Raw genomic sequence first — 15,884 nt, 5'->3', positions numbered from 1 at the left:
ACCACTAATTATTCATACAGTTGCCCAGACTTAAGAACTCAGTCCATCAGTGCTCATTTGGTTCCTAGTTGATCTCAGAACTATGTCAAGTTGGGTTTTAAAAGATCCCAGTGATTCACCAACAACATGACTAGGTAACCCATTCCATCTCCTCCCCACTCTCTGTGTGAAGAAGTGTCTCCTTCAGCAACATGACTAGGTAACCCATTCCATCCCCTCACCACTCTCTGTGTGAAGAAGTGTCTCCTTCAGCAACATGACTAGGTAACCCATTCCATCCCCCTCACCACTCTCTGTGTAAAGAAGGGTCTCCTTCAGCAACATGACTAGGTAACCCATTCCACACCCTCACCACTCTCTGTCCCTAACTCATTTATATCTTGTATTTAACAAATAATAAATAAATAAATAGTGCGTTTATATCATTCAAATTTACTTTTTTAAGTTTAGTTTTTCGATTACAATCTGGTCTTTTCGTGCAAACGCAGTCCTGAGGGGAGCTTAGATAACACAGATTTAACCAGTGTGTTATTAGATAAAGTTCGATACTCATTCACAAAGCTGTTCTTTAACCCCAGTCTGAACACGTAGGCCTGTAGGCTTTCAAACGCGTTGTGTGTGTGTGTGTGTGTGTGTGTGTGTGTACATATATGTGTAATGCAGTTATTACTGGTTCATAAATAAATTCTAACTGACAGAAAGTATACTGCAGACAAGGGGTGCAGGGTTACTACTAACAGAAAATGAAAGTGAAATTATCCTTAGACAAAGTACGATAATTACTCTAATCAAAACTCGGTTAATAAAATTTGCAAATAAAATGATCTTGACCCAGTTCAATGAGAATCTTAAATCATTGTACTAATTGCAACGTATCAAATGTAGCTATGCCTGTGCATTTATTAAATTACATCATCATAGTTATATTTGCACGTTTTATCGTTCCTCTTTGAACTGTGTAGGTTCCATTTTATATCGGTAGCAAACTACGGAAATACAGAAACAATACTTTACAGTGAGATTCACCGTTTGCTGGTTAACGAAACAATTGCGTAAGTTAAATTGGGCTGTATTAAAATACTGCAATTGAATTAATTCATTAAATATGTTAAATAATAGAAAATAATGGATAATCTTTAGTCTTCTTAAATATAACCAGTCAACAAAACCAGAATTAATTAATTAATTAATTAAGCCTAATAGTTGCCGTTTGTTTTACAAATAAAGTATTTCAATAGTTAAATAAAAGAACTAACCAGGAATTATTCCAACGTCCTTTTTCTTTGTCTTCCGTGATTTCCGTTTACAGGCGAACGACAGACCAATTATGAATGTAATTTTTGTGTGTCAACCACGCAATAACCGCACCACCTATTTGTTTACTGATCGTGTAAAACATACCAATAAAACATAAATTGCACTATAAAATGTAGAAGTGTGTGTGTGTGTGTGTGTGTGAGAGAGTGTGAGCTCACGTTGTGTAAAATGAATAGGAGTTTGTACCTGTTTGAAAAGACCAATTATGAATGTAATTTTTGTGTGTCAACCACGCAATAACCGCACCACCTATTTGTGTTTACTGATCGTGTAAAACATACCAATAAAACATAAATTGCACTATAAAATGTAGAAGTGTGTGTGTGTGTGTGTGTGTGTGTGTGTGTGTGTGTGTGTGTGTGTGTGAGTGTGAGTGTGTGTGTGTGTGTGAGAGAGAGAGAGAGAGAGAGAGAGAGAGAGAGTTCACGTTGTGTAAAATGAATAGGAGTTTGTACCTGTTTGAAAAGATAGGCCTAACTAAAGACTGGTGTAAATGCTTTAAAATGTCCCATCGGGTCGGGAGACCCGAGACCTTTCCGAATTTCAGGTCGTTGTGTGTGGAGACAGAACACGATTGTTTGATCCGTCTGTCTAAAAGTATCTTGTTCTTGCGATGGACAGTTTCAAGTTAAGTAGATTTTATAACGTTGTGGATTCCCTGGACAAGCTTAAGACATCAGTGTATTTTTAAAAGTATTATTAATCAGTACTAGTCTTAGTCGTTGTCGTAGTATAGCACTGTAAAATTGTATAAAGAGTCATAGTGGCCAATACTGCAGCACCAGCGCCAGTTACGTATATCTCAAATGCGGAAGTGAATGATAAGATATCAATAACAATTTTTTTTTTTTTTTTTTTTTAACAATTGATTTTTGTCTCCCACGTAACTGTCAAACGTCTCTCGAGACCACAATCAAGTCGATATTTTCAAATATAATGTGTACGTATATTTGCTGACATACATTATCACCTCGACAATTATTCAGAATAATTTAAATAGTATTCGCACAGGCTTTTTTACAACTTACAGCGTGGTAGAATCTAGACAGCTGTATAGTGTATTGGACTCTGAAACAAACTGTAACAAGCATGGCGAGAAATAGAAAAAAGAAAAAAAAGACGGTGCTTTTGGGAATTGAGTTTCACATTTTACATGCTGTCACTTCACCTAACTGTCTAATTTAACCATGTTGATAAAAAGAAAAAAAAAAGAAAGAAAGAAAGCAAGGGATTCATATCAATCCTGTAAACCGACCTTTAAAAACCTGAAAGAAGATTTTTATTTCGCCAATCGGGTTAACACGGGTTAAACCTGTTTGATTACACTGGCATAGACTGGGAAAGCATGGTATAATAGGTGTCTACAGTAACTGTTGCGAATTTAAGGCGGCCTCTTACTTTTCAAAGTGACATAGAGCCTAGTGTGCGATAGGTCGAGTTTTATCTTTTAGATTTTTTTTTTTTTTTTTTTTTTTTTTTTTGGGGGGGGGGGGGGTCAACTTAATACTTAGGCTAATACGGGTGCCAGTAAAAAATGATGATATATCGGGCACAAAACTGAAATTATAATTGGCGGTTGCTTGCCTTCCAGTCCGAGGCTTCATCCCGGAGTCCCGGGGGTGGTGTGATTGCGGGGTTTATGTTACCCCTCAGTGTGCTCCAGATTATTTAACATAGATAAGGGATAAGAGATGAGCTACCAAATAGTGTTTTGTTACATTGGCATTTTTTATGAACGGCAGGAGCAAGTGTGACGTGTTTAATAAATATCTTCCCTATAGGTCTCTTTAGAGGTGATTATTTAGAATACTTCTTCGGAATATCAGTCTTTCTCTTTCTTGTGTTTGTGGTCTGATCACAAGTGTCAAAATGTACGGGGTGTGGAGAGTGTCTTTCTGAATGTGGAACAAGTGGTTCATCCCAATCGATGGCAAGGTTATGAAGGACAGCACATACAACAATGATGCTGCTGGCTCTTACTGGACTGGTACGCAAACCAAAGCGGAGACCTTGTTTTAATATTAGTTTTTATGACTCCTGTTATGTCGCCGCTCTGCTCATTGTGCACAGGTGTCAGAAGATACCTCCCTAAAGGACAACCATGCTCACCCAAGAGGACTCCACAATACAAGCCTTCCTCAAAATTTAGGCTGCTGTTGTCGAAAATTCGTGGGGTTTTTTGTTTGTTTTTTTTTCCTTAAAAAATGTAGTCGTCTCCAATTTTTTACCACGGGTTTTTCCCCAATTTTGTGTGCCCAATTACTATCTGTATCGGCTCACCGCTCGCAGCCACTCCCACCGACTCGGGGAGCGAAGGCTGGAGCATGAGTCCTCGGAAACGTGCTCCTGCCAGTCCGTCATTTTTAGCACGGCGGATCCACACCGAGGCCACCAGACCTATAATGCCGGAAGACAACACAGGTCTGGAGGCTCCACTGCAGAACAACAGGCGCCCTATCGGTCACAGGGGTCGCTGCTGCGCGGAGAGCCGTGGATTCCCCTGCCGACCTAAGCCCTCCCTACCCAGGCAGCGCTCTGCCAAATGTGCGCCACCCCCTAGAGCTCCCGGTCACGGTCGGCTGTGACATCACGGTAAGTATTCTTAGGTCATGGTCACTCGCCATCTGAAAACTGATAGTATACCCACACCTGTTAATGCAAGTCAGATCTTTATGTTACCTGTGAAAGTGAATGTGTGAGCGGTCAATAGCTCCAACAACACCTGGTATTCCCTCTTTGGTGTGAAAGGCTGTGCAGATGTCCCGCTGCTCCTCTTCATATGGCATGGCAATACAAGATTCATGTAGCGTTGCAATGAGTTTAGTGATCTTATGAACATATGGCAAACAGTGCCCCCCCCCAACCCCAACCCCAACCCAATGAAAAAAAACCTGCAGTGTTGGAATTTTTCACATTTGATCCAGTTAGTACAGTACTATAAATCTTTAGTCTATAGAAATTGTTAAACCAACTTAATCCCATGCTTGAGTATCCTCTAAAGCAGGGTTTCCCAACCCCAGTCTTGGGGACTCCCCTGTGTCTGCTTGTTCTCATTCCAGCCGAGTTCTCAATTACTTAACTAGCCTCTTAATTGAACTGATAATTGGCTTAGTTAGACCTTTTCAATTGTTTTAAGCTCTTGAACAGCTGCAGAATTCAAGCTACTTATAAAATATTAAACCTAATTTGAAATCTGCAACTGTTTAACAGCTGAAAACAATTTTTAAAAAAAGGTATAATTAAGCAAATTATCAGTCCAATTAAGTAACTGATAACTCAGTTGGAATGAAAACCAGCAGACACAGAGGGTCCCCAGGACCAGGGTTGGGAAGCGCTGATCTAGAGGGCAACAGCAGTTACTTTGGGTTTGCTGCAACTGAGAGCATTTTTAGTATGCAGCCAAGTTTGTTGCAATTGGTATTTAACTTGCATACTAGTTTAGCACGGACCTCCATGGTTCAGCGAGTGAGCCAGGATTGAAACCAGGTACCTCCTGATTACAAGCCCTTTTCTTTAACCACTGGACCACACAGCCTCCTAATAAAGCAACTACACATTGTAGCATAACGACTCCCTGTGAGATACGATATCTTTACATATCCGAGGGACCCTGGAACCAGTTACATCAGACGGGTTGTATATAGGGTGCTTTACGATACAAGCTATATAAGCTATAAGATATACTGGGAGACCGTGACTGGGTGAAAATCACCATGTCTCTTACCCTGCCCATAAACCTGTATGGTGCAAAATATAGATAAATAAGAACAATTAAACAGTATAGCTGTTTTCAACATGACGTCAATTCCATCTAATAAAAATACATTTACGATGGCAATCCACATCTTTTTTTCAATATTTGCCATGATTTTCCGATGGTTATACTGTGCATTTACCATATTACACTAATTTTACTGTGCCATACCATGGTAATCAGAATGAGTATGTGATTTGTATGGTAATGCATGATAATATATTTAAATGAGGCACCCCGCTCTAATGAGACGAGTATCGTATTTACTAAAGTGAGAGAACTCTATTGTGCACATTAAAGTGAGCGATAATTAGCTTGTTTGGACACCAGGCTAGAACTACCCATAGGCGCTATTTAAACCTATTTTTCTGGCCTGAAAACTAGCGATGTGCAGTTTGATTATTTTTACTGGCTCAATTCATTCAGTCTAGTGAATCAATTCAACAGATTTGTTCATTTAAGAACATAAGAACATAAGAAAGTTTACAAACGAGAGGAGGCCATTCGGCCCATCTTGCTCATTTGGTTGTTAGTAGCTTATTGATCCCCAAATCTCAATCAAGCAGCTTCTTGAAGGATCCCAAGGTGTCAGCTTCAACAACATTACTGGGGAGTTGATTCCAGACCCTCACAATTCTCTGTGTAAAAAAGTGCCTCCTATTTTCTGTTCTGAATGCCCCTTTGTCTAATCTCCATTTGTGACCCCTGATTCACTAACGCGAAATAAATACATCTTGCTGAATTGATTATGAAAATTTATTTGAATGGAAATATCTGGCAGCAAGAGCCATTTAAGTTAAGACTGTTCACCTCGTGGGCCGCACCATAAAAAAAAATTACATTACATACACACCTCGTAATGTACCTGAAAATGTCTATATAAACTGTATGCAGGCCAATATACACAAATATAATACATTACATAAACACATTAATTAGTAGCTGCTTTCCTAGCACACTAACTAAAAAAAACTCAATATCACAAATGTAATATAATGCAGGAATCAGATCAGATAATGCAAAGTCAATATTTAATAATATTTTTAACAGCACTGAAAAAAAAGCTACTGACAAGCTGTGAAAATGTGATATAGTAAACAATACCGCTATGAAATGCACCTTTTTATGACTTGATAACAATGCTCATATGTGTTCTAATTCTGTAGCTTTTCCACGCAATGTAAGAAAATGGGTACTTCTCCATTTGTTTCTTTCATTTTTTCCAGCACTCTGCTGCTAGCCAATCAAACTCTTTTGCTCAGTCATATGGTGCACCCTCTGTTGTAATCCCACCAGTTAGTTTCTTCCAAAAGGTAATTCTGCACTTTCCATGGCTTCTTGAAGTTAAAAAAGTCCTTTCCTTTGACTAAGACTCCACAGCTTCTTTAAATTTCCAGTAAACTCAAAAAGCTGCTTTGTGTAGCGTACCATAGTGACGTGGTATGATATTGTGACAAGCTGGGCTGAGCTTGTCACATGCAGGACGATCTTCAGCACTCCAACAAGGTTTTTAAAAAGGGCAGGCCTGTATGTTTATTTTAAACGCAAAACAAAATGAACAAGACAAAAACCTAACTCCTTCAGGAGTTTGAACTTCACATTGCGGTTCTAAACTAATAAACTGAACAGCGAAACCGCTTACTAGTGTCAAACATATATTTTCTCAAAGTATATACACTATTTGACACAAAGTAAAATAAATAGTTTAAACAAGCCTTCGCTTCTCTATCCTAATCAAAATGATGTGTGCTGTGTGCGTGAGGAAACTGATCCTGTGTGCTGTTTGATTGGCTATTTCACTACCTCTGTGAGCTGTGATTGGCTGAATGGCAATGTCACTCATATAATGCATACTGCACGTGTTGAATACGAGTGTTATATTAAGAGAGGCAGGTTGTTTAAAAGAATTCCAAAACAATACAATATAATGCAATTTTATAAACGAATGGGTGGGCTGTATGCATTAAACGAGAAAGAAAAAGGTATTTATTTTATGTAACACAAGGAATACATGGTAAAAGTAAAAGATAAACACTGCAGTTTCACTTTACATTGCCTCCGCCTGTCCCCTGGGGAGTGCTGTGTCTGTGCTCATTTCTGGTCAATATAGGCCACCACCTTCACAAGAAGATACTGACCAAGAGATACGCCTGGACTGCTGGGGCTTTTGATATCACGGTGGTCAAGGGTAAGTCTCCTTGAAATAGTTTTTTATTTCCATATTTCACCTGGACTGAGCTGAAACCAGTTTGAAATCAGTCCACTGGGCACAGCCAGTTTACAAAATGTCTGCCAAGTCTTCTCGCTCCATACTGATCATGTGATTAAACAGAGTTCCAACAGTCGCTTCTCCGATTTTATTCTGGATCAAAAAAATATATATATATTGTTTTGCTGGGGAAAGGTTTAGAAATATATATATATATATATATATATATATATATATATATATATATATATATATATATATATATATATAAACATAATTTATATATTATTTAACATCATGTAATCAAAAAAAACTACAAAATGATATTGAAAGTCTTCTGGAAGCCACAATAGTAGTACAGCATTTCATTTTAGATTTTGAAATGTCACATTCTTCAATGTTTTTCATTTTTCATTAAATACATGGAAAAATAACAAAGACGGCTGTAGTGGGTGATGTCAGACCATAACCAGGAACCAACACAGAATAGACAGAGAGACGTGGAGGTTTGGTGAAGCTGAGCGCTTGCTTGAGCTCAGCATTTCATCATTAAATAAACAGAAAATAAACGGCTGAAAGGCAAACAAAACACAGGACATGGCACTTGAGGCCAAAATAAATAGACAAACATTGCTGCTGCTGCCATTGCTCAAACCTGAATGCCTAGCCAGGTTTTAACAAAGATGGCCATGCATCTACCGACACCAGCAATAAGACACAAAACCCTGATCAGCAGAGGAGAGCTTGAAGCATATATGAAAGCTACTGTAAAATCTAGGTCACTGCATTAGGTCTGCAAACAAAAATGCAATCTTTAATTATAACAGCCAGTACCTTTTTGTTTTCAAATAAACCCTGATAGTGGTTAAAAAGTCTTCTTTAAACTACCCTCATGTTAGCCATTGGATTCACTAAAGCATTTGTTTATTTTTCATATGTGCAATATATGACTAAATGGGAAGAACTGTTTTAGTTTTTTAGTTTAATTACACACTTTCTGATAGTCTTACTAGGCCATAGACAGGCCAACACCTCTATTACACCAATGAGATCATAAACAACGCGAGATGTTGCTGTCATTTTACAGAGTATTAAAATGACTGGCTTACAGTGTGTGGAATCTTGTATGTAGCAATGTGTGACAGACAGACGGATGTACAGACAGAGAGTCACCAGCCTATATGTACACAGTCTGACATTCCCAAAAACTTATGCTAAATAATGTTAAAGTTTCATCATAATTAATAAGCGTTTACAGAAAATGTAAAGCCATCTGAAATTACCTTCCAGGAGTCCAGCACCTTTTCTGCTGGGTTGCTGCAGTTCTGTCTCCAGAGGTCTCTGTAGGTGGCTGGGATGCCAAGCTTGTCTGCCAGCCAGCGCCAGTCATGTCCTGGGCAAAGACACAGAGGCAGGGTCAAAGGGGAAGCCCAGGTCTAGGTAAATATCAAAGCATGCAGTGTGGGGCAGGTGCCGTAGATGTGTGCAGTTCCTTATCTGTACCCAGATAATAGAAACCCTGATATTGATGTGATCCAGCCCTCTGAAATGTCTTGATAATATATAGCACTACACCCTGATATTGATGTGATACAGCCCTCTGAAATTTGTTTTAATAGTTTTGTATCTTACGGAGATGAAGTCACAATAGGATCAGCTATAAGATATGAGATACAAGGTGACCACAATAATCATGATTACCTTGACATTGTAACTCCCACTGATCGCAACTTTCTCTCGTCTTTTTTTTATTTTTAATATGAATCCCTACCACTGTTCTCTCCTACAAGTAGTGGTGATTGAATTCAAGTCATTAATAATGACATGGCACTCAACACCTCTCTGCATCTCTTTATGGATAAACTGACTGTCTACAGCAAGTGAGAGGCTCATTTTCAATAATAACACAACGAACCTGTACTGTACTTTAAACCTGTACTGCAGGGAGCTGTACTGCACTTCTCCCAGTCTCCACTCACCGTCCGCTCGCTGCACGCTGAGAGCCACGGTGAACTGGTGCCAGATAGAGAAGGGCAGGTCTTTGATGAACATGTCTGGGTTGAGCTTCGGACCTGCAAGCGGAATACAAACCATGTCAAGAAGACGATGAAGAAAATAAGATTGGGTGTTTTTGTAACTGCAACGTCGGGGGGTGAGAAGGTTCAGGAAAAACATTTATTAAAATGATATACATCAAAAAAAAAAATTGAGAACCGCTGACCGCTGGGCTATCTTACCTTGCAGACTCCTGCTGAACTTTGCAGGGCACCCAGTTGGCGAATCCAAAATAGGGGACGACACCTCCTGCTCCAGTAGGCAACTCTCCTTTCCCAGCATCACCTGCGGTGAGCAACTCTCCTTTCCCAGCATCACCTGCGGTGAGCAACTCTTCTTTCCCAGCATCCCCTGCGGTGAGCAACTGTCCTTTCCTAGCATCCCCTGCGGTGAGCAGCTGGGGGTCAGAGCAGTGGGCGTCAGAGCAGTGGGCGTGATCTGTGCCGAACCCGGTTTGAAATGGTTTTCGTCGCTCTCCTCCGGTTCGTTCACGGGCTGGGTACCACAGAGGCAGCTCCCAGATTCTGATACTGGAGGGTGGGAGCTGATGAACAAACCGTCGTCTGATGTGTCTCCAATGTTAAATCGCTGGAAATCCTCAATGCAATCGCTGCTGAGTCCACTGAGAAATGCTGGGAAGAGTGACATTAAAGCTGTAACATTTTCCAATGTGTCCTTTTAAAAAAAAAAATTATATAGATAGATATGCTGACGATTTTAATTAGCAATCTGTCTCATAAGTTCAGTGGATTGTTGTTTTGATGCTTTATAAGCACTTGAAGTTAATAGAAACGTGATGTCGTGCACAGTACTTCCACAAATATGGGCCTTGTGAGAAAAGTATTCTAAACAAGCATGACAGCTGATATATTATTCCTTTAACAATTGAAGCAGTACAACTCTAATTCAATGACAAACGTTTCGGCTGTGTCGTTATTTGAGTATCTCTACGTAGAACGTGTACATTAATCACGTTACAGAACTGTATGTTAACATTTCAAGAAAGAAAGAAAGAAAGAAAGAAAGAAAGACTATCGGTACTTTGATGATCCGTAAGTCTGTACCTGTCTCTCGCAGAACGGCGGCTCTGTCCTCGTACTCCGAGCAGAGCTGGGTTAGGTGTCCAAGCTCCAGCGCATCAAACTGGGCTTTAAGCAGCTCAATGTTGGTGAGGGAAACGTGGTCACCTTCCAACAGCATTAGCAGGAAATGGCTGATATCTGTCGCCGAATCGAGTTTCTGTTTAGGGACTATCCCTGCCCAAAGCGTCTTGAGCCATTGAAAACTGTTTTGGTCCCTTAAGTTTCGGCATATTTGCACAGCCAGCTTGTTAAATTCAAACCGCAATAGCCTTTGTAGCTGTTCCGGACTCGCTGAATCCATATTTTATTCTACAATAAAATTCCGAATTCAACAAAACGTTTAAACAATCGCCACCGTGCTCTCTGTACATCAGGTGGCAACAGAAACAGTCAGAGGCGGTAACCTGTGTGAAAGCGAAACTAAATGGAAGGTGCTGTGATAAGGAAGTAATTTTAGCGTTGCGTAATGAAAAGAGATCCACCCACACACATATCGAAAGACAAAGAGCTCAGTCATTGAAAAGTCCTACTGGCTAGAGTCGAAATGATCCATTGAAAGCCAGCATGACTGGCGTGTCGACTTGAGTAATGTATAAACCGTCCCACACATCTAAAAAGCCTATGTGTACACTGAGATTATCATAATAAAAACACGAAAACGCTTCTCCGTTTTACCTGTAGATTGGCATTGAATTGAAGTTGGTTTCCCATCGAAGTCATTGGTAAGACGTCTTTACTGCTAACGTGCAGTTTTGAAAGAAACACATGTTGTTGTTTTTTAAAGGGGGTTTCAGTTTGCTTGGCTTGCTTTCAGGTTGGTTGGTTTTTGTTTCACTAACTAGGTCGCCTGTGACTTCAGGGGCAAAGCAATTCGGTTACTATGCTAAATTAAAAGTATGCACAATAAGGTTTTTACGTGTAGTTCAACTTAGAAAGCGAAGGCACATTTTTTGATAGTTTAATGTGAAAACAGTAATAGTGATAAATAGGCCTACACTAGATTCAAATAAGACACATTAAAGAAAAATAAATATACACATTTCAACTCCGTGTCGTGTGTTATCGCTTCATATTGCTTCCCATTATATATTGAACCCCCTTCAATAGAGTTCAAAGGATTGTGCACAAGAGCTTCTTCAGGGTTACCAGATTTACAAAGTGAAAAAACAGCAATTTAATTTGTTTTCTTCAGTTCATTGTAGCAACTCCGGCGTGCTTAAAATAAGTGTATAATAACACAACCATAATGTGACATTCTGTGTAATGCAGGTTAGGGTAACCAAATAGTCTTTATATTATTGCGCAAGAGCGCCATCTAGTGACCAGCAATGTATCCGTATACAAATTTCCTATAGTAAAAGCACATCAAAGTGTAATAGAGCACGGTGAAAGCATGGTGAAGCATTGTAAAGCACAGCATGGTAAAAGAAAAAAAAAACCCTTATTAAAGTGTCCCACAGTAAAAACTCACAAAGTTCTACAGGAATACATAATAGTTGTACAGTATTGCATGTTAGATTTTAAAATGTCCCATTCATTTTTTCTCAGTCTCTGTCATTAAGTACAGTGCCTATAGAAAGTTTACACCCCCTTGACCTTTTTTTTCACATTTTGTTGTGTCAGTGTCTCAGAGTTTCATGCGTTTTCATGATTTTTTTTCCCCACTACTCCACACTGTTAAGGGGAAAAAAAAATTTATTGAGAAAAAAATATATTAAAAATGCAAAACTGAAAGATCATAATTGGATAAGTCTCCACCCCCCTGAGTTAATACTGTACTGGAAGCACCTTTGGGATAGGTCTCTACCAACTTTGTACACCTAGATTTGACAATATTTGACCATTCTTCTTTACAAAACTGTTCAAGCTCTGTCAAGTTCCTTGGGGAGCGTTGATGGACAGCAATCTTCAAGTCATGTCACAAATTTTCGACATTTCACTTCATAAAGTCGAATGAAACCAGTGAATAATGTCACATTTTTTTCACTTGGAAATTGTGGGGTAGGATGTGTAGATAAATGAAAAAAAAATTTGAATGCATTTTAATTCAAGGCTATAAGGCAACAAAAGGTGAACATTTTGAAAGGGGGTGTAGATTTTCTATAGGCACTGTATATGGAAACTACAAAGCGGTGTGTAATTCAATATGCCAACATGACATTATTCATCAGGTATCATTCGACTTTATGAAGCAAATTGAGTGAATTCTCTAGGGTGAAACGAAACTTTTGCCCATAGTTGTAGGCAGGAAAGAAGGTGTTGAAGGGGGTGGGGACAGTTTTACTATAGAGATGACTAAAGAAGAGCAAGCAGAAAGCAGGGCTTGCACACAGAGATTTCATTAACCTAGGATCAGCTTTTTCAAATGAACTTTCATGTCTGAATCTGTCTTTCTTTCAAAACCGGACATCTGGTACCTCTATAGTGAAAAAGGCCTATTGGATTGCAATTTGGTTTGTGAGCTACAAAATCTGCATTACACTTTGCTGTGTTGTTAGATAGAGAAGGGGAGTGGGAGAGTCCTGTTCCAGGTCCAACCACTTCCTTCCTGCATTGGTGTTTCAGCTAATAGTTTCAATTCATAAAGAGAAAGCTGTATTTATATTGTAAACTATATACATTTTCAACATCATCTGTCCTTCATGGAAAACCCTGAGTATTTAGTGACGTTTGCTCTAAGGGGTCATCTTGAAAGGTCAGTTTAATTATACAGTCAACTCAAACGTACATCAAGGTTCATCCAGAAGCTGAAACAAAATACAGTGCTGAAAGGATCCGTTTTAGACAGCATCTGCCAACTGAGCACTTACAACTAATACCCAGGACCAGGCTCCTTTTGATGAGATAGCTGATCTCAGATTGGACAAACAGACAAGGATAATTCAATCAATTATATCTAAAGAAAAAAATACACCATTTAAAACAAAGGGGTGGGGTGGAGAGAAAGACAACGTCAACAACATATACTAAGCAATACTTCACCTAACACATCAATACAATATAGAACAAAAAATTTAAAAAAGTAAAACAGTCCAATCAGCTCAATTACACTTTCCCAACAAAATCACAACAGTGTAAAACAGTGAAAATATACTATTCAACAAATCAAAGAAAAAAAGTAAAGAAATCCCATATAACACAATGTGTAAAATCAACACATTTACAAAAGAACCAAAATATTAGCAGCACAGGGCAAAATGGTTGAGGTAGATTAATGAACTAGTTTACAATTCATAAATAGACTATATATGATAATGATGCACTGAAGAATAACTATGAGGTCGACCCTGTAAACAAAGCTCACATCCCCTAACGCCCAGAAAGAACATAGATTTTAAAATGCACACACAAAACACGATTACTACAATGTCTAATATACCACCGGATTCAAGTCACTAAAATAGATACATCATACAAATCAATTTAACCCCATAAATAGCTAGTGCCCTAACACGAGGGAAAAAACAGACAGCCAATACGTTACAAAAGTCAGTTTAATCGTATACTTTCTCAACTACACACCAGTTTGGTTTGTTCTCACCACATACAGTAATCATTAACGATCACGACTCTTCCGCTGGGCAACTCACTCGTGGGTAAGACAATTAATTTTCCTTTCAAACTGGAGTAAACGCTAAACAAAAACAACCAACCAACCAACCCTCTATCTTTCCCTGGAGTTCGCAAATAACATTTCTTTCGGTCAAAGCACACACGGTTACCATCCAGCAGCCAGTTTTTAAAGCAGCACATCAATTAAAGACAGCTGCTTTATCCAATGGACTGCATGCAGGACATATTGCACTTGTTCATTTTAATGAAGTCGTGATGGTAGCAGGACCATCAGGAAGAATCCCGAACTGGATAAATAAAAACAACTCTTGCAAAGAAAGAACGAGCAAAGTCAAACACTGCAGTAACCCAGTACAACAGATAATGAATACAAAACATTAAATCACGTGTGTATTCATTTAACAACTACGGTTCCCAAGAATGATAGTGTAATACTGATAATAATGAGTAAGCTCCGTTTACACAGCTATGGGCAAAAGTTTTGCATTACCCCGTAGAATTCATTCATTTCGCTTCATAAAGTCGAATGAAACCAGTGAATAATGTCAAATTAGCACACTGAATTACACACCGCGTTGTAGTTTTCCATGTACTTAACGACAAGCTGAGAGAAATTGAACAACCAGACATTCTGAAATCTAACATGCAATACTGTACAACTGTTATGTCTGCCTCTAGAATTTTGCTAACTTTTACTGTGGGAAACTTTTATAAGGGTTAGTTTACCATGCTGTGCTTTACAATGCATCCCTATGCTTTACCTTACCTCTCTGTGCTTTACAATGCTTGCCTATGCTTTACCATACCTCTCTGTGCTTTACAATGCTTGCCAATGCTTTACCAGACCTCTCTGTGCTTTACAATGCTTCTGTATGCTTTACCAGACCTCTCTGTGCTTTACAGTGCTTCTCTATGATTTACTATGCTTTCGCTGTGCTCTATTACACTTGCTTTTACCAAAGGAAACTTTGATAAAGGTAAACTACTGGTCACTAGATGGCGCTCTTGTTTAATAATATAAAGACTGCTTGGTTTCCATAGTCTGCATTATATTACATTATGGTTGTGTTATTATACACGCCTTCGCTTTCTACGTTGAACTACCTGTAATAACCATACTGTGGATAATTTTAATTTAGCATAGTAACCCAAATGAAAAATATTATCTGGAACCATAATTATGTTTGCTGATTGTTTACGTAGTTTACGTCAGGGGTGTTATCTGGCTCTTTAAAAACCGGGGCTTTAAGTTTTGGGGGGAAATGCCAAGAGGTATTGTTCGTATACAATGTCACTATAAAACGATTGTAACACACTACAGTCTGTCTGCATGCGTGGTATACTAACAAATTTAAGGACATATTTTGTATTTGTTCAAGACCACGTCTCGGCCTCTGGTCACCCAACAACAAGATCCTCCAATCACAACACTCACTTTTTATTCGTGTTGCAAAACTGCTGACGCTTTATCCAATGAGCACATTTTCTCCAGACCCTGCGAATGTTCTTCAATCGCTATTGGCCAAGAAAGTCCAGCCTTTAACATCACTGACCTATCCCTGTTTACCTTCCCTTAAATCACCGGCCGTTAGATCCACCACAGACGTGTTCGCTCCCTTTTCAGTGATCTACCAATAGTAAAGCTCTCAGGCAGCAAAATCCCACTCAGATTGGTAAACATTACTGTCAATCAACAGTCTGCTCGGTTGAAGTGAGGAGCCACGCCCGTCTCAAACATTGTGGAGAGGGACTATTACACCACCGCTAATAGGTGAATTAAGCCGTCAATTACATTACAAGCTCAGACCCCGTCAGATCCCAAAGCCAATTGGCTGGCCAAAGTGTCACTCATACGGCAAGCGAACCAACCATCGCGCGCCTTTTCTATTAGCCC

At 39.1% G+C, this 15,884-nt stretch overlaps 1 protein-coding gene across 2 annotated transcripts; it reads right to left on the bottom strand.

Annotated features, from left to right (window-relative positions):
• Window positions 1-5,809: 5,809 nt before the first annotated feature.
• Window positions 5,810-10,883, bottom strand: LOC121329375. Of its 2 annotated transcripts, none has more exons than XM_041274954.1 (5): window positions 10,400-10,883; window positions 9,518-10,010; window positions 9,260-9,352; window positions 8,564-8,673; window positions 5,810-7,433 (listed from the first exon to the last, which is right to left on the bottom strand). In XM_041274954.1, exons 2-5 carry the CDS (start codon window positions 9,981-9,983, stop codon window positions 7,350-7,352), a joined length of 753 nt encoding a protein of 250 aa, XP_041130888.1. In that variant the 5' UTR covers window positions 9,984-10,010; window positions 10,400-10,883; the 3' UTR covers window positions 5,810-7,349. The 2 variants fall into 2 exon arrangements, with proteins under 2 accessions (XP_041130888.1, XP_041130887.1); XM_041274953.1 differs by having other exon boundaries at window positions 9,518-9,967; window positions 10,400-10,880.
• Between the last annotated feature and the right edge of the window lie 5,001 nt (window positions 10,884-15,884).

Source organism: Polyodon spathula, chromosome 16 (genome assembly GCF_017654505.1).
Source record: "Polyodon spathula isolate WHYD16114869_AA chromosome 16, ASM1765450v1, whole genome shotgun sequence".
Taxonomy (NCBI): domain Eukaryota; kingdom Metazoa; phylum Chordata; class Actinopteri; order Acipenseriformes; family Polyodontidae; genus Polyodon; species Polyodon spathula.
The sequence above is the reverse complement of the archived record's forward strand: the minus strand, read 5'-3'. Positions and strand labels throughout refer to the sequence as shown.

What these genes read in the sequence shown, in the direction of transcription:
- LOC121329375 (XM_041274953.1), bottom strand. Translation starts at nt 10,718, where the DNA reads ATGGATTCAGCGAGTCCGGAACAGCTACAAAGGCTATTGCGGTTTGAA. An exon ending in GTTCAGCAGGAGTCTGCAAG is followed by an intron (nt 9,353 to 9,517) that starts GTAAGATAGCCC and finishes TTCCGCTTGCAG; the next exon opens with GTCCGAAGCTCAACCCAGAC. An exon ending in CAGCGTGCAGCGAGCGGACG is followed by an intron (nt 8,674 to 9,259) that starts GTGAGTGGAGAC and finishes GTCTTTGCCCAG; the next exon opens with GACATGACTGGCGCTGGCTG.